Source organism: Neofelis nebulosa, chromosome 1, assembly GCF_028018385.1.
Source record: "Neofelis nebulosa isolate mNeoNeb1 chromosome 1, mNeoNeb1.pri, whole genome shotgun sequence".
NCBI classification, from domain to species: Eukaryota; Metazoa; Chordata; class Mammalia; order Carnivora; family Felidae; genus Neofelis; species Neofelis nebulosa.
The window spans coordinates 71,024,086-71,044,184 of NC_080782.1; the positions used below are offsets into that span (position 1 = coordinate 71,024,086).

The following is a 20,099-nucleotide window of genomic DNA, read 5'->3' on the forward strand; positions in this document are numbered from 1 at the left end:
ACCTAAAGAGGGGGAAAAAATGACAAAATAGAACTCTATATCCAACAAAGATATATTTCAAATACAAAGGTGAAATAAAACCTTTTTCAAGCATGTAAAACTGAAAGAATTTATTACTTACAGACTTACATTACAAGAAACATTAAAGTAGGTAATTCAGGCAAAAGTTAACTGACGCCAGATGGAATACAAAATGCTAGAAAAGATAACTACATAGATAAATATATGAAGTGTTCTGCTGTAGTTTTAAAAATAACTAACTATTTAAACAAAGAAACATTAACAAGGTAGTGTGGACTTTACAACGTACACAAAAGTGGAATATATTACAACAATAGCACACAGACCGGAAGATGACACTATTGTAAGGGTTCCATGTTAAAAGCAAAGTATTATAATAGCAGTTGAAGATACACTATGGTAAATTAAAGATAACATAATACAACAAAAAGTTATAGGCAATAAGACAACAAAATAGGAAAAAAAGGAATCAAGAAAATGTTCATCCAAAAGAAGGTAGATAAAATGAAAAGGAAAATAAAGAGTAAATGGAAGAAAGAAAACAAAGAGCAAAATCACATATTTAAACATAACAATATCAAAAGTCACATTAAGTATAGTTGAATAATCCCAGTTAAAAGGTAGACATTAACAAGCTACAAAAGCATGACCTAACTATATGCTGCTTACAAGAAATGTAATTCAAAAATAAGGACTGAAACAGATTAAAGAATGAAAACCAGAAAGACTGTATAAACATAAAGTAATGTGGGAATGGCTGTATTAATATGAGATACAATAGATAGCACGGCAAAGAATACTACCAGGGATAGTAAAGATTATTTTATAATAATAAAGGGGTCATCAAGTGGATATAAGAATTGTAAATGCTTAGTCACCTAATAACAGAGTTTCAAAATACATGAAAAAAAAACAAAAACAAAAACTGACAACTACAAGAAGAAATAGACTGACCCACAATTACAGGGGGAGATTTCAATTGCCCTCTCTCAAACATTAATATAACAAGTAGACAGAAGATCCATAACAACATAAAAAAATCAAAAAACACTATTAGCTAACTGAACCATGCTGACAATATAGATCACTACAACCAACAGCAGCAGAATACACATTCTTATCAAGTGAAAATGAAGCATTTATGAAAACACACCAAACTGTGGGCCAGATAACAAGTACACATAAACTTAAAGAAATGAAGTCATAAAAAAATATTCTCAGATCAAAATGTAATTAAATTATAAATAAAAAATGTAAACATCTCTAGAAAAACGACAAAACTTTAGAAAACTAACTCACACACTTTTAAAAAAACCTACAGATCAAACTAAAAAACAAAAGGGACACTAGAAAGTATTTTGAACTGAATGAGAATGAAGACAGTGTATGAAAAATTGGGGAACGTTGCCCAAACAGTGCTTAGGGAAATTGAGAGCACAAAATGACTATATTACAAAACAGACAGTTCTCAAATCAATGACTTTAGCTTCCACATCAAGGACATTTAAAAAATGTTTTAAATGGTGAAAACTAAGCCTAAAACAAACAGAAAGAAAGAAATAACAAAGATTAGAGCATAAGTCAATTAAATAGAAAGAAAAACAGAAGTAAAGCCAAAAGCTGATCTTTGAGAAGATTAATAAAATTGATACACTTCTAGCCAGAATGATCAGGAAAAAAAAGAAGAGACATAAAATATCAATATCACCAATACCAAGAATGAGAAAGAAAATGTCACCACAGATTCTATAAATTAAAAAGGTGAATAAGGAAAATTATTAACAATTTAATACCAATAAATTCACCAACTTAGATGAAATAGACATTTCCTTGAAGGATACAACCTACTAAAATTCAAACAAAAAGAAACAGATAAACTAAATAGTCTATATCAATCAAAAAAAATGAGCTTATAGTTTTAAAATCTTTGCAAAAAAAAGTAAAAAAATAGAAACAAGCAGACTCAGATGGCTTAAGTAAATTCGACATATATTTAAGAACCATTACCAACTGAACACAAATCTTTCTTAAAAAGTTAGAGGAGGTAACCATTCACAGAATAGAATTACCTTTATATTAAAATAAGACAAAAATATAAGAAACAAAGATATAGATAAAAAATTATTTAAAAAAATTTAACCAACCATATCCAACAATATAAAAAATGATAATGCATCATAACAAAGAGGAGTTTATCCCAAGAATGTGAAATTGATGTAATATTTGAAACATGTGAAAATCAATCAAAGTAATTGATATCAAACAAAAGAAAAAATATTTATCTCAATAGATACAAAGGAAGCATTTAACAAAATCCAACATCTACTCTAAAGCAGGAAGAGAGGGGCACCTGGGTGGTTCAGTCAGTTAAGCATCCAACTTCAGCTCAGGTCATGATCTCTTGATTTGTGGGTTCGAGTCCTGTGTCAGGCTCTGGGCTGACAGCTCGGAGCCGTGAGCCTGCTTTGGAGTCTGTGTCTCCTTCTTTCTCTGTCCCTCTCCCACTTGCATTCTCTCTCTCTCTCTCTCTCTCTCTCTCTCTCTCTCTCTCTCTCCCTCCCTCCCTCCCTCCCTCCCTCCCAAAAACAAACATTAAAAAATTTTTAGAAAGAAAGAAAGAAGGAAAGAAAGAAAGAAAGAAAGAAAGAAAGAAAGAAAGAAAGAAAGAAAGAAAGAAAGAGAAGCAGTAAGATGAAAGGAACTTCAACCAGATGAAAAAGAATTTTGAAACTATACCTAACTTAATACTGGATTTTGAAAGATTTTCCCTCTAAGTTGAGGAACAAGACAAACATCTTTGCTCTTTCTACTTCTATTCAACATAATACTAGAGGTTCTAGTTAAGGCAATTAGACAAGAAAAAGAAAAGAAAAAAAGAGAAAGATATCCAGATTGGAAAGGAAAAGTAAAACTTTCTTTAGTCATATACAATATGATCCTGTAAGAGTTCTTTTGTGAAGTCATTTACTTATACATTCACAAAATTGTTTTATGGTTAAACCTAAACAGGTGCTCAACCAAATTAAAGTATTCAGAACTTAATCCACAATAAGAAAGTAAAATCTGTATATTTTGCATTTAAGAACTCAATATTCTATGCTGCTATCAAGAAACATTCTGAATTACTAACTTCAACTCAACAGGCTAACTAAAATTATTTTGGTTGTTCTCAGTTTATATGTTATAAATAATAATAAATAGACTAGTTTCAAATTAGTCGAAGTCAACTTAAGACAAATATTTGCTTTCTCAGCCCAGCCCAGAGCAAAACAAGTTTAATAGTTAAGGTATATTACAAAAAATAATAATAATAATAATTAATTAAAATGCCACAGTCAAATTGCAAATGAGTGTAATATTTTACATTAAACAATATTAACTGATGTTCCTTTGGATATAAATTTTAATATTCAAAATTTAAAGTATTTTGTGTAATCTATACAGCAGGGGTCAGGAATTTGGAATTTCAGCATTAACCTAGCCTTCCTGCTGATCTACTACTGCTAAACCTCCAGTTAGTTATAGTAACTGAGCCCTTTCTCAATGAACTGAACCCATTCTCAATCAAATCCAGAATTTAACCCTTTTACTATAGGAATTATTTTCAGGCCTTGTTTCCCCCAAAGTCTTGTCTCCCCCAAAGCCTTGTCTTCTCTAGCTGGGAGCTAAACGTCAAACTGGGGTTTTAACACCCCCTAATATCTAAAGTAATGACTGGATGCTAGAGCCATACTGGGGGTATTCACTGTCACTGCCTAGCTGTCCCTAGGACCCATTTCAGAACTGCCCTGTTCTGGACTATACAATGAACTAAAGTTCTGACATTAAGACTGCAAATGTTGGAAGATTTGCCATCATATCATCCTTATAAAGAATAAATAACTTCACAAAAGAACCCCTATTTCCATGTTAAATATAAAAAGCAGTTTGATAACAGAAACAAAGTATTCAAAAATATAATTTTACACTTTTTCACATAAACAGGAGTATAAAGATAGTGTTGATTATAAAAAAAGAAATGTAATATGTCACATATCAAACACAATACAAGAAGTTATTTTTAAAATATGTATTCCACAGGATATAAGTTGATGAAATATTTGATAAAGAGCAATCAAATTCTTGAAAATAGGAAAATATTATCACTAATACCTTTAGAAGGAGAAATGTAAATAAATTCACATATTTTAATTTCAGGAGATTCAGCCACGTAATACATTTCTTGGGATTAATTAAAACTACGGTGTTCAGGGGGTGCCTAGGTGGTTCAGTCAGTTAAGCATCTGACTTGGCTCAGATCATAATCTCACAGTTAGTGTGTTCAAGTCCCGCATCAGGCTCTGTGCTGACAGCTCAGAACCTGGAGTCTGCTTCAGATTCTGTGTCTCCCTCACTCTCTGCCCCTCCCCAGCTCACTCACTCTCTCCCAAAACTAAACATTAAAAAAATTTTTTAAACTTAAAAAAAAAATGCAGACTTCAGGGGAGCCTGGGTGGTTCATTCAGTCGGTTGAGCAACCCACTCTTGATTCTGGCTTAGGTCATGATCTCATGGTTTGTGAGTCAGGCTCCATGCTGACAGTGCAGAGCCTGCTTAGGATTCTCTCTCTGTCCTTCCCCTGCTCACTTGCTCTGTCTCTCAAAATAAATAAACTTTATAAAAAACAAACAAAAAAACAGTCTTCCTATTATTAATACAACACTAAATGGTATTTTATCTAAATTAAAATAAAAAACAATAAAGAAAAATTACTATCTGTGGAAAATCTTCAATAGTATAAGTACTATGTATAAGAACTATTTAAAATGTTATTATGACATCAGAATTAGATTTCATTTTTTAAACCAAAATAAACTATATCATTACAAAGGAAAGACATAAGAAAGGGAAGGAGGGAGAACTGCATGTTAAATCAATATCTCTTTTAGTCTACTGGGATTAACAACATAAACATGGTGCTTCCATTGTGCAAGATACATTGAAATGTAGGTGCTATTTATTTCATTTACCTCCACAAAATAAGAATATAATACACAAGTAAAAGACTAAGAGAAATATGTTAGTAAAAAGAAAAAGAAGATAGAATTACTAATGAAGCTTATATTTAGACAGGAAGAATTTTTTAAAAAACCTCCAACTTTTATCATTAAAAAAAATCTAAATATGAAGACTGTTTACTCACATTTAAAGACTCATAACCATAAATGCTTATTTAAAACATAAATAATATGTTTCTCTTTCTATTTACTTCCAAAGCTTCTTATGAAAATGTTAGAGGAAATATATGCACATAAAATTAAGCTATGAAGGGGCGCCTGGGTGGCTCAAGTCGGTTAAGTGTCTGACTTCAGTTCAGGCCATGATCTCAGTGTCTTTGAGTTCGAGCCCCGCGTCAGGCTCTGTGCTGACAGCTCAGAGCCTGGAGCCTGCTTTGGATTCTGCCTCTCCCTCACTCTCTCTGCACCTCCCCCACTCATGCTCTGTCTCTCTCTCCAAACTAAAATAAAAACATTAAAAAAATTTTTTAAGATTTAAAAAATTAAGCTATGAAGGCAAAATAATGCTATAAAATGGTCTGGCTGCTTTAGTGGCTTTTAAATACCATAGGCAAAAAGAGAGCTAAAAATGGTACCTTAACAAATACAACCTATTTTTCTTATTTACACTCAGTAATTAAACTTCTAGAGAGAAATTTTTAAATATTCCTTGCATTTTATTTACAAGTGCTACATAATTCCATTTAGTATGAACTACTAAAATGTAAAAACTCATTTACATCATTCTTTAAAAAAGACAAAAAATAAAAAGACATTAAACAGTTTGACAATTAGTCTATTTTGACATATTTTGATATTTTTTAAATGTGAATTGGTCTAAGTGGAATTATTCTGGTACTTTAAAGACAATCTTCAAATGATAAGATTAAAGACAATCTTCAAATGATAAGAATAAAAATCACTAAAATAAACATTTTTCATAATTTTGCCATACCTTTAGCTAAAGCTTCTTTATATTTCTCTCTGGCAGAATTCATTTCTTTTATCAACTGTCTATAGCTGGACTTTAATTTTTCTAATTCTGTCTTTGTAACCTGTCAAAAAAAAAATGCAAAACAAATTTTAAATGATTAAATTTATATTTGTCAAGAACTTAAGTCCTAATATATTTTTATTGCTTATAGATCAGAGTTGCTCCTTAATATACATTATAGACAATATATTAAAAACTGGTTTAGAAATCAATGATAAATTCAACGCCATATGAAAAAAGAAAAACATCTCTTAAAAATAAAAGCAAATCAAGAAATAGTGCTGTCATCATCTAAAATTTAAAGACCAATAGATTAATATACTATGTGTAAAATACTTTTTCTAAAAAATATTTATTTTAATATACAGAATAACTGAGTTGTTACAATTTACCAGTTCTAACATGAGTTTTTTGGTTTTTGTGCTTTGGGTTTTTCAGATATTGTAACATCACTTAAAATAAGATGTATCTAACAATCACTGTTGGCTGTATAATAATCATGACAGTGGTCATTACATACATACGTGAAATCTATTATTGTATCTATGGAAAGACTAAACAAATGTAGGTCCTTGATTCTGTACCCAAAAAACACTTAAAAGTCTGCTCTGTCTGAAATTAATATAGCTACTTCTACTTCCTTTTGATTAGGATTAGCATAGTATATCTTTCTCCATCCATTTACTATCAATCTATATGTGTCTTAATATCTAAAATGGGTTTATTGTAGACAACATATACTTGGGCCTTCTTTGTAAATCCACTCTGAAAATATCTGTCCCTTAATGGGCTCATTTAGACCACTGACCTTCAAAGTACTTACCCACATACTTGGATTAATAGATACCATATTTGTTAGTTTCCTAATTGTTATCCTTGTTATTTGTTCCTATTTCTAACACTCTTTTTCTACTTTTCTGTGATTTTAAGTGAGTATTTTATACAATTCCACCCTCTCTTATTTCTTAGTGTATCAGTTACATTTCTTTTTTAACTTTTTTTTAGTAAGTGCCCTAGAGTTCACAATATGTATTTATAACTAATGCAAGCCTACTTTCAAAGACCACTATACCATTATACCACATTTCAAAGACCACTATACCACATAAGTATCTTACAATAACAAAATAATCCTAATTCCTCCTTCCCATCTATCATTGCTGACATTCATTTAACTTATATGTAAGCATACATAAACATATATCTATATACATATATACACACACAAGATATATTCATGACTGTACATAATCAAATGTTGCTGTTATGATTTTCAATAAAGTGTTATGTGTTAGATTAATTAAGACTGAGGAAAATAAATTTTTACTTTATCTTCACATTCCTTCCCCAGTGCTCTTCCTTTCATGATGTAGATCTGAGTTTCTGACCTATATTATTTTCCTTCTCAGTCCACTGGATACAAATTTCCTCAATTTTTGTCTATCAAAGAAAGTCTTTATTTCATTTTGAAGGATAATTTCACAGGGCATAGAATTCGAGGATAGTGGTTTTTTTCTCTCAACACTTAAATATTTCATTCTACTCCCTTCTTGCCTACTTGATTCTGAGGAGAAATCAGACGTAATTCTTATATGTTCTTCTATACGTTAAGGTGCTTTTGTACTCAGGCTTCTTTCAGGATTTTTTTCTTTATCTTTGATTATCTATAGCTTGAAATCAACCTGGCTAGGGTGTAGTTTTTTGGTCATTTATTCTGTTTGGTGTTCTCTGAGCTTCCTAGAACTATTGTTTGGTGTCTGACATTAATTTGGACAGATTCTCAGTCATTATTATTTCAAATATTTCTTGTTCCTTTCTCTCTTTCTTCTCCTACAGGTATTCCATTATACATATGTTACACCTTTTTTTTTTTTTTTAATTTTTTTTCAACGTTTTTTTTTTTATTTATTTATTTTTGGGACAGAGAGAGACAGAGCATGAACGGGGGAGGGGCAGAGAGAGAGGGAGACACAGAATCGGAAACAGGCTCCAGGCTCCGAGCCATCAGCCCAGAGCCTGATGCGGGGCTCGAACTCACAGACCGCGAGATCGTGACCTGGCTGAAGTCGGACGCTTAACCGACTGCGCCACCCAGGCGCCCCTGTGTTACACCTTTTGTAGCTGCCCCACAGTTCTTGGATATTCTGTTCCATTTTTTTTTCAGTCTGCATTCTCTGCTTTCAGTTTTATAGAATGCTACTGATATATCCTCAACTTCAGAGATTATTTCCTCAATTGTGTCTAATCTCCTATTAAGCCCATCAAAGTCATTCTTCGCTTCTGTTAAGGTATTTTAGATCTCTAGTATTTCTTTTTGGTTCTTTCCTAGGATTTCCAACTTTATGCTTACATCACCCATCTGCTCTTTCGTACTTACTTTATCCATTAGAGCCCTTAGCATATTATTCATAGTTGTTTTAAATTCCTGGTCTGATATTTCCAACATCCCTGCTGCGTCTGGTTCTGATGCTTGTTCTGTCTCTTCCAATTCTGCATGTTTGGCTCTTGGTATGCCTTGTTATGTTTTCTTGATTGCCAGGCAGATTGTACCGAGCAAAAGGAACTGATTAAGTAGGCCTTTACTAATGTGGTGATAAGCTGTCAGAAAAAGGGAAAGTATTTTATACCCTATGATTAGGTCTCAGTCTTTTACTGAGCCTATACCTCTGGCTATGAACTTCACATACGTTCCTCAGCTCACTAGCCCACTCTCCACTCAGAGTGGGCAGGACTTATGAATCCCCCTTGCCCCAGATTAATTAGGTTACAGGTAAACAGTTTCTCCTAAGCACAGACTTTATTAAGAACAGAATGCTTTGGCATATGGCAAAATGGTTCCTTTTCCCTCCTGAAGCATGAGATTTTTCTCCAATATTCACTGTGAGAACCTGGTAGAGGTCTAGGAGGTAAAATTCACAGAAGTGTGTAGTTTCCTCAATAAGTAGCTCCTCCTGGAGGTTTTAACTGTCAGAGTTGTCCACACTGAGCCTCCAGAATTTGTCACTTACACTCCAGGTTTTCCTATAACCAGTACTATTTCCCAAAGAGGCTTTTGCTCTGATAAGTTGTAATTCTCTGTATTCGCTTGTCTGTCTCTCCAATTTTAGGGGGTGCCATTTGCCCTGTCATGTCACTTCTCTTAAGAATCTAAGAGCAATTGGTGATTTCTCTATTTGTTCAAATTTTAACTCCTTGTTTGGAATGAGTGACAACTTCTAATCTTCTTATATGCCGGACTAGAAACTGGAAGTCTTAACTTCTGAAGTTGCTAAAGAACCAATTCATTGTTCTCCAAGCTGGCTTATTAATTGCAAAAAGCAAGCATTTATCCTGATTCTTGTATATGAACGATACCTCAGGGTAGCCAAGTAGGTGATATAACAAAACTTTCTATTGAAAAATTATAGCTAACAATCATATTAGGAATGATAGAAGTAAAATACTGCCATTTTATAACCCCTAGTAAAATAATGGATCTAAGCAGTGAACATCAATTATTTCTAAACCTATTAGGTAAATGTCTGAAAAGAAACTTTTTTCATAGGTTGATCAAGCTAGCAGGACTGGAACCTATTAGACAAGTTTAACATCACAAATAGATAAACAAGATGACATTAGATATCTCTGATAGGGGAAAAAAACCAGGAAGTCTATACCAGCACCTATCATGTATTCTTGCCCAAAATAAGTAGACAGAATGTTATCAAGCCAATCTAATTTACTCTCCAGTTTACAGGAAAATTGAAGGATGGAGAAATATGTGAAATCACATCACAAGATGCTAACAATAAAATCAAAAATTAAGGAACTTCAATTCTATAGAGCAAATTACCCAATTTCTTCCACAAATAAATAGCATTTTTAAAAGGTTGGGAGTGGTAGGTGCCTGGGTGGCTCAGTCAGCTTAAGTGTCCAACTCTTGATTGAAGTTCAGGTCATGATCTCAGGGTTTGTGTGATCAAGCCCCACACTGGTTTTCTGCACTGACAGCGCAGAACCTTCTTGGGATTCTCTCTCTGACCCTCCCCTGCTTTCACATGCATGTGCTCTCTCTTTCTCTCTCAAAATAAATAAACTTTAAAAAAATGGGGGGGGGGGGGAACACCTACAGATTAAAATTATTCAAATGCATGTTTGGGTCATTGATTCAAATGAACCAACTGTAAAAAACATTTAAAAAACAACCATTTGAGCACAGTCAGAATATTTAATAACATTAAGGAATTACTGTTATTTTTAGGTAGGTTAATGATAATACAGTGAAGTTTTTTTAAATATTTATTTTAGCAATATATACTAAAATATTTGTGGATACAATGATATCTGGAATTTTTTAAATGGTTCAGTGTATTAGAAAATGGAGGTGAGTATAGATTTTAAAAAACCTTGACTATGTGGGTGGATCAGTCAATGGGAGTTTGTTTTACTATTCTCTCTCCTTTTGCACATTTGAAATTTTCATAATAAAAAACATTTTAAAAAGTTACCCAGAAAAAAACAATCTCTGATTGTGAAAAAAAATTTAGAAATATCAAAACTCATTTATTTTGCCTGTATTTTCTTTTCTATTATATGCATAGTAAAAATTAAAATAATAAAACTTAAAAGAGCTACTGCAGTAAGTAAAAAATAAAAATTCAAAGTGATAAGAGAGCACTGTATCATAGTCTAATTGGCAGCATTCTTTTCTTTCAGAAGAGTATATAAAGTAATAGTACAGCTTATAATCAATAATGTTTTATAATAAATAGGAATAAAATATTACTTATTAGAGACACCAAAACTTATTTCTAATAATAAAATGATGGCCAACCAACACATGAAAAAATGTTCAACATCACTCATCATCAGGGAAATACAAATCAAAACCACAATGAGATACCTCCTTATACCTGTCAGACTGACTAACATTAACAACTCAGGCAACAACAGATGTTGGCGAGGATGCGGAGAAAGAGGATCTCTTTTGCATTGTTGGTGGGAATGCAAGTTGGTGCAGCCACTCTGGAAAATAGTATGGAGGTTCTTCAAAAAACTAAAAACAGAACTACCCCATAACCCAGCAATTGCACTACTAGGTATTTATCCAAGGGATACAGGTGTGCTGTTTCAAAGGGACATATGCACCCCCATGTTTATAGCAGCACTATCAACAATAGCCAAAGTATGGAAAGAGCCCAAATGTCCACTGATGGATGAATGGATAAAGAAGTATGGTATGTATATATATACAATGGAGTATTACTCGGCAAGCAAAAAGAATGAAATCTTGCCATTTGCAACTACATGCATGGAACTGGAGGGTATTATGCTAAGTGAAATGAGTCAGAAAAAGACAAAAATCATATGACTTCACTCATATGAGGACTTTAAGAGACAAAACAGATGAACATAAGGGAAAGGAAACAAAACTAATATAAAAACAGGGAGGGGGACAAAACAGAAGAGACTCATAAATATGGAGAACAAACTGAGGGTTACTGCAGGGGTTGTGGGAGGGGGAATGGGCTATATGGGTAAGGGGCATTAAGGAATCTACTCCTGAAATCATTGTTGCACTATATGCTAACTAATTTGGATGTAAATTTTTAAAAATCAAAAATAAAATAATAAACAAATAAATAAATTAAATGATGACTAAACAATTTTTAAAAGTCAAACAAGATGAAATATTTCAGTGAGTCTCAAAGTCAAATTAAAAAAAGAATTCCAGAATAAAAAGACAAACCTTGATCATCTCTGCCTCTATCTGCTGATGAACACCTATAAAACTTTTCTTCATCTGTTGCTTATCTTTAATCATCATGGTGAGCCTGTGTAAGGGTCCAGAATTTAGGTCCTCTGCATGTGTCTTCATTATTCTACTAAGTTGCTCTGTCTGCTGAATCATAAGTAGCCAAGACTTTAAAAAAAGAAAGAAAGAAAGAAAATTAGCACTTGTATTAAAGGCTGCCATTTAGCTGTGCTTTAAGTGTTCTGGAACTTTAAATATTACGTTTTACAGAAATTATTATATTAATACAAAAATGCCAGGTTTCTGGCAATTATGCAAGGAGCTATGAATGGCTCAGATTTAACATCTTCAACTTCAAGTACAAATGCTTCAAAATTTAGTAATCAGAGACTATGTAGTGTTGGAGGAAAGGGATTAAGGCTCTTCGAGAGTTCACACTTGCAGTCTTCATTTTATCACTTCTTGTCTCTTTGTCAATATGTTGATATAATCCTTCTGCCTACACCATACTGATGCCTCAGTAAGGTCACCATTTCCTAATGGTCAAATGCAACAGATATTTACCCATCTATACTCTTAGCATTTCTCTCTGTGGCATCTGATCTTGCTGACCCACTCACTACTTCCTGAAACTCTTCTTTTCTGGTTTGGATGGCTTCTTATATTTCAACATACCAATTTGTCTTCTCCTTTTCCTAAAAATCCCTTCTCAATCTTTGTACTTGCTATTCATTTGCTGCTTATGTATTAAATACTGGTAATCTGTGGATTTCTATCTATTCTTGTTTCTTAGTAAATACCATTAGCTCTCAATGGTTTTTCCAGCACAACACATTCCATCAATAGCAGACACACATAATGGTGGGGTTTGGGACAAGTCAGCATATGGATACTGCTGGAAGAACAAGTCATTTGTTATTAAACATTCTAATTTCTAGATACTAAAAAAAAAAAAAAAAGCAACTGAGGAATACTCTTCACTATAGATCTTCAAAATTCTATTCAGAAACAATTGTTGGAGATATACCATGGTTGGGTAAGATCCATGTTAAAGATTAAAAAAGTAGACAAGGTATTATTTCAGATATTTACTGATTAGAATAAATTGTTATGCTATTACTTATGATCTGTGAATGAACAGGATTACCCTCCATTGGTTAATGTTCCGATATAATCCTAAATCAAAATTTAATAAGCATCTAAATCAAAATAATAGCCTAAAAGAATCAAATTCTTAGTCATAGTCAAAACTCACCAGGGTCTAACTTAGTAATCTTGTTTTTGATAAACTGTAATATACATTTTTTTAAAAGTTAACCTTTGAGTACATTTTTTAGGGAGAAGGACATTCTTAGTTATGAAATGTTATTATGAACATGGAGTAAAATGTGACTAATAAACTCATTATATTTACTTTCAGATTCAAAACTCTAAGTACTAATAATATGCTCTTGATACCACAAAGGAATTTAAAACTGATATATCTCTTCCATTAAAATATAAAATTTAACAAAGATGAAAACAGTAAAAAACAAAACTATACAAACATGGATTAAAAACAAACTAAATATCCTAATAACTTCTGTAACTTGGCCTTTTTCATTTTGTATTTTCACTCTAAAAAATACAATGCTGGGAAAACACTATGTAGCATGTACAGAATGTTAAAACTATGAAAAAATAAGAGGAATCAGTGTTTCATTCTCTATCTTCAAAAATTAAATATTCTCTAAGTGCTTCATAGCAATAAATTTTTGTAATTTTACATAGGACTCTTTGCGGCCTAGGAGAGAAGCCTTCTTGGAAGCCAACATTAAAGGTGAGACAATAAAGTCAGCTTGACCTCCTCCTCCCAGGAGGGCACATCTCATCCTGCCTAACGGTCCTGTTTACCATAGTCACTGTCCAAGCATCCCAAGATATATATCATCACGCCAATTACCAATCCTATGTTGCCCTCAATATTTCCTAATGTGACTCGGGAACTCTCTAGAGAATCCTGTACCCTCAAAAACTCCTCAAAAACTCCTCACACCTCATATCAGAACTTTCCACTTACCTTCTAGCTTTTACAAAACCCTGGCTTATCCCATTCCCAACATCCTAATAGCTAATAAATAAAACCTCTCTTCCTAAAAAAGTCCCTGCTCCTTGGAAGTTCAGGTCACCCTTCCCAACAATCTATCAGCAAGCCTTTCTGATTCTCTCTCCAAAGTCTACCACAAATCCACCCACTTCTCTCCATCTCCACTGCCTTTTGGAAGTTATGACTATCTCTGGCTTAAATTATTACAAAACCTCCAAATTGGTGTCCTCTTTTTACTCATGCTCCTCCCCAATCCACTGCCTTCAAAGTAGCAAAAGAAATTCTAATTCTCTTGCAAAAAAACCCTACATTGCTTTTCCTTTGTACTTAAAAAAAAAAAATCCAACTTATTTCTAAAACCTAGTTGTCTCAGATTATCCATCCTGTCTGTCCTTCCAACTTCACGTTTTGCTATTCTCTACTCAACTAAATAAATAAACCATTGTTTTCCTTCAGTTTCCTGAACATCCACTCTTTCTCAAAGCTCACCCTCTCTTTCACTTGGCAAGATCCATCTCTTCCTTTAGGAATCAACAAAACCTTATGTAGGTGTAATCCTTGCTTTTCTCTCTCTTACCACTTGAAACAACTATCTGTATGTATACTTGTTTGGTTTTTTTCTGTCTCCCCAACCAGAATGCAAGCTGCAGGGGGTGGTACCATAACTCTTTCCTCACTAATTTAGGTATTTACTGTGATGCCTTAAATAGCTACTAAATATTCTTTGAAAGAAGAAAGGAAGGGAGGGATGGAGGCAGGGAGGCACAAATGTAAAAGAAAACCATGAATTAAATACATGCCATTAAAAGATATTTTCATTGTTTATAACCGGAAATAGAATGATAGCAATGCCAATTATGACAGGGAAGAAAAAAATTAACGGATCTTCAACTAATACAGCAAAGGGAGAGGAGCAGCACATAATGTAATTATGAAGCAATGCCTAAAAGGAATGTGTGAGTGGGCAAGAAAATGTTTGGATAGTATATAATTTGAATTAGACAGGTGACTAGAATATTTGTTATAAAAAGAAGAGAGTAAAATGTTAACAGATGCTTGATAAACAAACAAAAGTAAAGGTGTACTTCAACATTTGCAATAGAACTTGTACAGCACTTTGCAGATATGGCTCTTTGGTTATGGCACAGGAATGGCCAGGGCACAGACAAATTATCTGTTGACCAGGATAATTTGTGGAACATAACTCTTTGTAACCTAATAAGCAAAATACTGTAGGCCACTGGCAGGCATTCAAATTTCTTTATTATACAGAATCCTACGTAATGGTAATAATTCTGCTGATAATATTCCTCATAACGGGATTTTACTAGTAGTTACTCACTGATGCTGAACACTAGATAAGTTAAGAAATATTAACAAATAAAAACATCTAAAGTTCAACTTCAAAAAAATAATCATAGCAAAGAATAATAATACAATGTCTAAACACAACCATTGTGGTTAAGTTTATAAAACAGAATATAAATATATCCTAACTATTGAGAAAAGAGCTACAAAATGTAAATGTAGTAGTAATGTAACTATAAAAAACTAGACAAAAAAATCTAGTGGATAGTAACAAAAACCAGGAATGAGAATTTGATGAGAAAAGTATAATTATGTCCATTTCCCCTCTTTTCAAATAGAAGAGTGTATAGACAGCTCTACATCTAAAGTTTGTAAAGAAATATGGACTTAAGTTTAAAATTTTTAAATTTCAAAAGTTAAACAAGTGAATGTTTAGGAAAAAAAAATTACACAGACCATCTAAGTTATCAAAAGTACTTTTTGAAGAAAGTTAACATTGCCCATTAAAAAAAGAAAGAAAGCAAAAGAAACAAAAAATTATTCACAATTAAAAATGAGTTGCAAAATAAAAATTATACTAAACACATCTGTTAAACACTGTATGAAAATATTATCTGTTAAACATCTATGAAAATTCAGGTAAACATTATCAAATCAGAGGAGGGAACTTCACTCTAGGCAATAAATAAGAAACATCAGTAAAATAAAATAACATACAACAACAAAAAGACAAGTAAAACTACCCCAGAAAAATATAAACAATAGGATTCAGTAGTCATTATGTCCAAATAATTTCAAATTGAATTCTAGACCCAAAATATAAAACAAGGGCACATTGTGATGCAGAAGAATATCAATTACAATGAACATATAACTGTCATGAATCTTTTCATTCCAGAAAACAGTACATCAAAACACACAAAACAAAACAGTAGAAAATGAAATGAGAAATCAAAAGTAGTGGGAGAATTAAATGTACTCATCTCTACCTATGACAAATAAACTAATAAAATAAATAATGCAGAGTATCTGAATAAGTAATTTAATAATGAATATGTTTGATCTATATTACATATAAAAATCTATATACCTCCCCAGGTATAGAAGATACGTATTTTTAACGTTTATTTTATTTTTGGGACAGAGAGAGACAGAGCATGAATGGGGGAGGGGCAGAGAGAGAGGGAGACACAGAATCGGAAACAGGCTCCAGGCTCTGAGCCATCGGCACAGAGCCTGACGCGGGGCTCGAATTCACGGACCGTCAGATCGTGACCTGAGCCGAAGTCGGACACTTAATTGACTGAGCCACCCAGGCACCCCGAAGATATGTATTTTTAAAGAATCTATGGAATATTCATTTTTTTAACTTTCTTTATTTTGAGACAGAGAGAGAGTGAGCAGGGGAAGAGCAGAGATTGACAGGATGAGAGAGAATCCTAAGCAGGCTCTATGCTGTCAGCGTGGAGCCTGATGCATGGCTTGATTCCACGGACCATGAGATCATGATCTGAGCTGAAATTGAGAGTCAGATGCTTAACTGACTAAGTCAGGTGCCCCAAATCTATGGGATATTCTTAAAAATTAGATGATATTATACTACAAAAAAATTTATAAATTTCTTCAAGAATAGAAAATAGTACATACTAACTATACTTTCTATCTAGCCTCTTACAAGGAAAAAAAGCAAAGACAAAATCACTGACAGAATTTTTTAAGAAAAAAATAATTAAATCATTTCTAAAAAATGGATGGGCCAAATAGTAAAGTTTGTAAAACTAATATAAGACCTAGAAAATAACAGTAAATAAAATACTGACTACCAAAATCTATGATACAGAGCTCAATTTGCCGAAAGATTCACAAACTTTATAGTTCCATTTCTAAGTAAGAATAAAAATAAATTTATTAAATGTTCAATTTTAGAAATTGGGAAAGGAAGAACACTATAAAATCTAAGGAAAATACAAAGAAGGAAATGAAAAGCAAAAAACAAAAAGTATGTATTAATTCATCAAAAACAAAAACAAACAGAAAAAATAATGTTAACACTAAAAGAGAGAGCTAACAATAATGAGGAAAAAGAAAATAAAGTATCTAAAGTTAAGTCTAGGAAATAAGAAATAACCAGAGATTAAGAAAAAAATTATAAAATCTTTGAGAAAAACTGCTTTTCTCCTATTAATCTACCTTTTATTGGTTTATTTTTTAAATATCTTTTTGTTATCTTTAACTGACATATAATATTATATTAGTTTCAGGTATATAACATAGTAGTTCAACTTTACATACACTAAGAAATGCTCCCTACAAGTGTACTTTCCATCTGTCACCATACAAGGTTATTATTATTTTTTAATTATTTATGTACTTTGAGACAGCAAGTGAGCCCGTGTGAATGGGGGAAGGGCAGAGAGAGAGAGAGAGAGAGAGAGAGAGAGAGAGAATCCCAAGCAGGCTCCCTGTGGTCAATGCACAGAGCCCCACCTGGGGCTAGAACTCACGAAACCGTGAGATCATGACCTGAGCCAAAGGCAGACGCTCAACCAAATGAGCCACACAGGTGCCCCCATACAAGGTTATTATTTACAATAGTAGTGGCAATATTCTCTGTGCTGAACTGTACATCCCCGTGACTTATTTAATTTATAACTGGGAGTTTGTACCTCTTAATTTCTTTCACCTATTTTGAAACCCCAATACTGCAAAACTCTTACACATATTTCTCTAAATCAAATCCTATCTACTGAAAAAAAGCAAGAAAAGAAAGAAAACAATCTACCTAATGTAGGTTCTATTTTTTCTAAATGAATCCTTACTTTTACAGACAGCAAATTCAAAGAGATCAATAACCATGAACTACATAGTTATCATAAACCAATTATCCATAAAATATCTCTAAGAAGGTACAAAGCTCAAAATGTTTGCTAACAAATAATTTTAAACCTTTATGAATTAGATACCTTTGGTACTACCTAAAATGTTTCTAAACACTGAGAATAAAAAAAAACTTCCTAAAATCACCATAACAGAGACATCAAAAAGTGGCAAAGATGCGAGTGCAAGCTGGTGCAGCCACTCTGGAAAATAGTATGGAGGTTCCTCAAAACGCTAAAAATGAACTACCCCACGACCCAGCAACTGCACTACTAGGCATTTATCCAAGGGATACAGGTGTGCTGTTTCAAAGGGACACATGCACCCCCATGTTTATAGCAGCACTATCATCAATAGCCAAAGTATGGAAGGACCCCAAATGTCCATCGATGGATGAATGGATAAAGAAGTATGGTATGTATATATATACAATGGAGTATTACTGGGCAAGCAAAAAGAATGAAATCTTGCCATTTGCAACTATGTGGATGGAACTGGAGGGTATTATGCTAAGTGAAATGAGTCAGTCAGAGAAAGACAAAAATCATATGACTTCACTCACATAAGAACGTTAAGAGACAAAACAGATGAACATAAGGGAAGGGAAACAAAACTAATATAAAAACAGGGAGGGGGACAAAACAGAAGAGACTCAAAAATATGGAGAACAAACTGAGGGTTGCTGCAGGGGTTATGGGAGGGGGGATGGGCTAAATGGGTCAGGGGCATTAAGGAATCTACCCCTGAAATCATTGCTTCACTATATGCTAACTAATTTGGATGTAAATTTTAAAAAATAAAAAATAAAGTTAAAAAAATGAAATAAACATTAACAAATATATATATGTTTTTAAATTAAGGTAACTTCATGTGAAATGATATAAAGTCCAAGGTATATAATTAGGTTAAAAAGTCAAACTGCAAAATAGTTTACAGAGTACAATGTTATCTCTAGAAGATAAATAAACACCTTGTACAGGCTTATGCATCAAAAAAAAATAACAGAATAAAAATAAAGATGACTATATTTGACATGTGGAAAAGATAAAAAACAATACTCTTTTTGTCTTCAAACCTGAATTGCCTTGGAAAATTTAAATATCAGAAAAAATCGAAAACAAAATGATTTATGTACTATGTCAAATTCCATCTACAAGCTGTTCAAAATACATGCACACTGTGACCTAACAGTACAATAGCACTTCCAAATATAGAGCCTCCTAAAATATGAAACACCAGCCTCGACTGTATCACTCCAAATTTAGTACAGATGCTTCCATGAAATTAAATCGCAGCTCTCATGCATAACAGGAATCAGTCATCACACTAGAAGCCAAAATTATATCTAAAGTAAAATAATACAGGAGCCCCTGGGTGGCTCAGTCAGTTAAGCCTTTGACTCTTGATTTTGGCTCATGTCATGATCTCATGGTTGGTGAGTTCTAGCCCCACAAAGTGCTCTCTACTAATAGCATGAAACCTGCTTGAGATTCTCTCTAATCCCTCTCTCTCTCTGCCCCTCCCAGCTCATACCCTTCCCAACTGGTGATTCGTATGCTCTTTTGCTCTCTCTCAAAATAAATAAATAACCTTTAAAAAAAAAAAAGAAATGTTGGTATTTCCCCCAAAAAATAATACAGAAAGAAAGAAAGAAAGAAAGAAAGAAAGAAAGAAAGAAAGAAAGAAAGAAAAAGAAAGAAAGAAAGAGAAAGAAAGAAAATACAGGACAAGGTGAGTTGTTTTTTTTAATCATTACTTGGTAGTATGAGAAAATATAAAACAATATCTACTCAAAGATAATAGAAAATATTAGCAGCTCTTCCATAAGGAAAGCAAATACTAGTTTAACTTACTTTGGGGAAATAAAGTCTAAATTAATTTTTTAATTAAATGATAGAATACTTCCATTTTATTCCATTGAGACACATACAGTAGCAAACAGGTATGAAATATGAAGTACAGATCCTTGCAGAACTGCTTATATTTCTATGTATTAGTAATTTAGAATTAACAAATTAATCATGCATATTAGCAGATACTCAG

The 20,099-nt window shown here is 32.8% G+C and overlaps 1 protein-coding gene across 5 annotated transcripts in view; it reads right to left on the reverse strand.

The window, feature by feature from the left end:
• FER (FER tyrosine kinase) overlaps nt 1-20,099 on the reverse strand; it is a 440,848-nt gene that overhangs the window by 360,041 nt on the left and 60,708 nt on the right. For all 5 annotated transcript variants that reach the window (XR_009260552.1, XM_058725350.1, XM_058725344.1 and 2 more), the window contains 2 exons: nt 11,780-11,953; nt 6,013-6,112 (listed from right to left, as the gene is read on the reverse strand). Coding sequence is in view for 4 of the 5 variants with exons in the window: in XM_058725350.1 (XP_058581333.1) it covers nt 6,013-6,112; nt 11,780-11,953 (274 nt within the window). In the remaining variant the exon portion in view is untranslated. The remainder of the gene's footprint in view (nt 1-6,012; nt 6,113-11,779; nt 11,954-20,099) is intronic.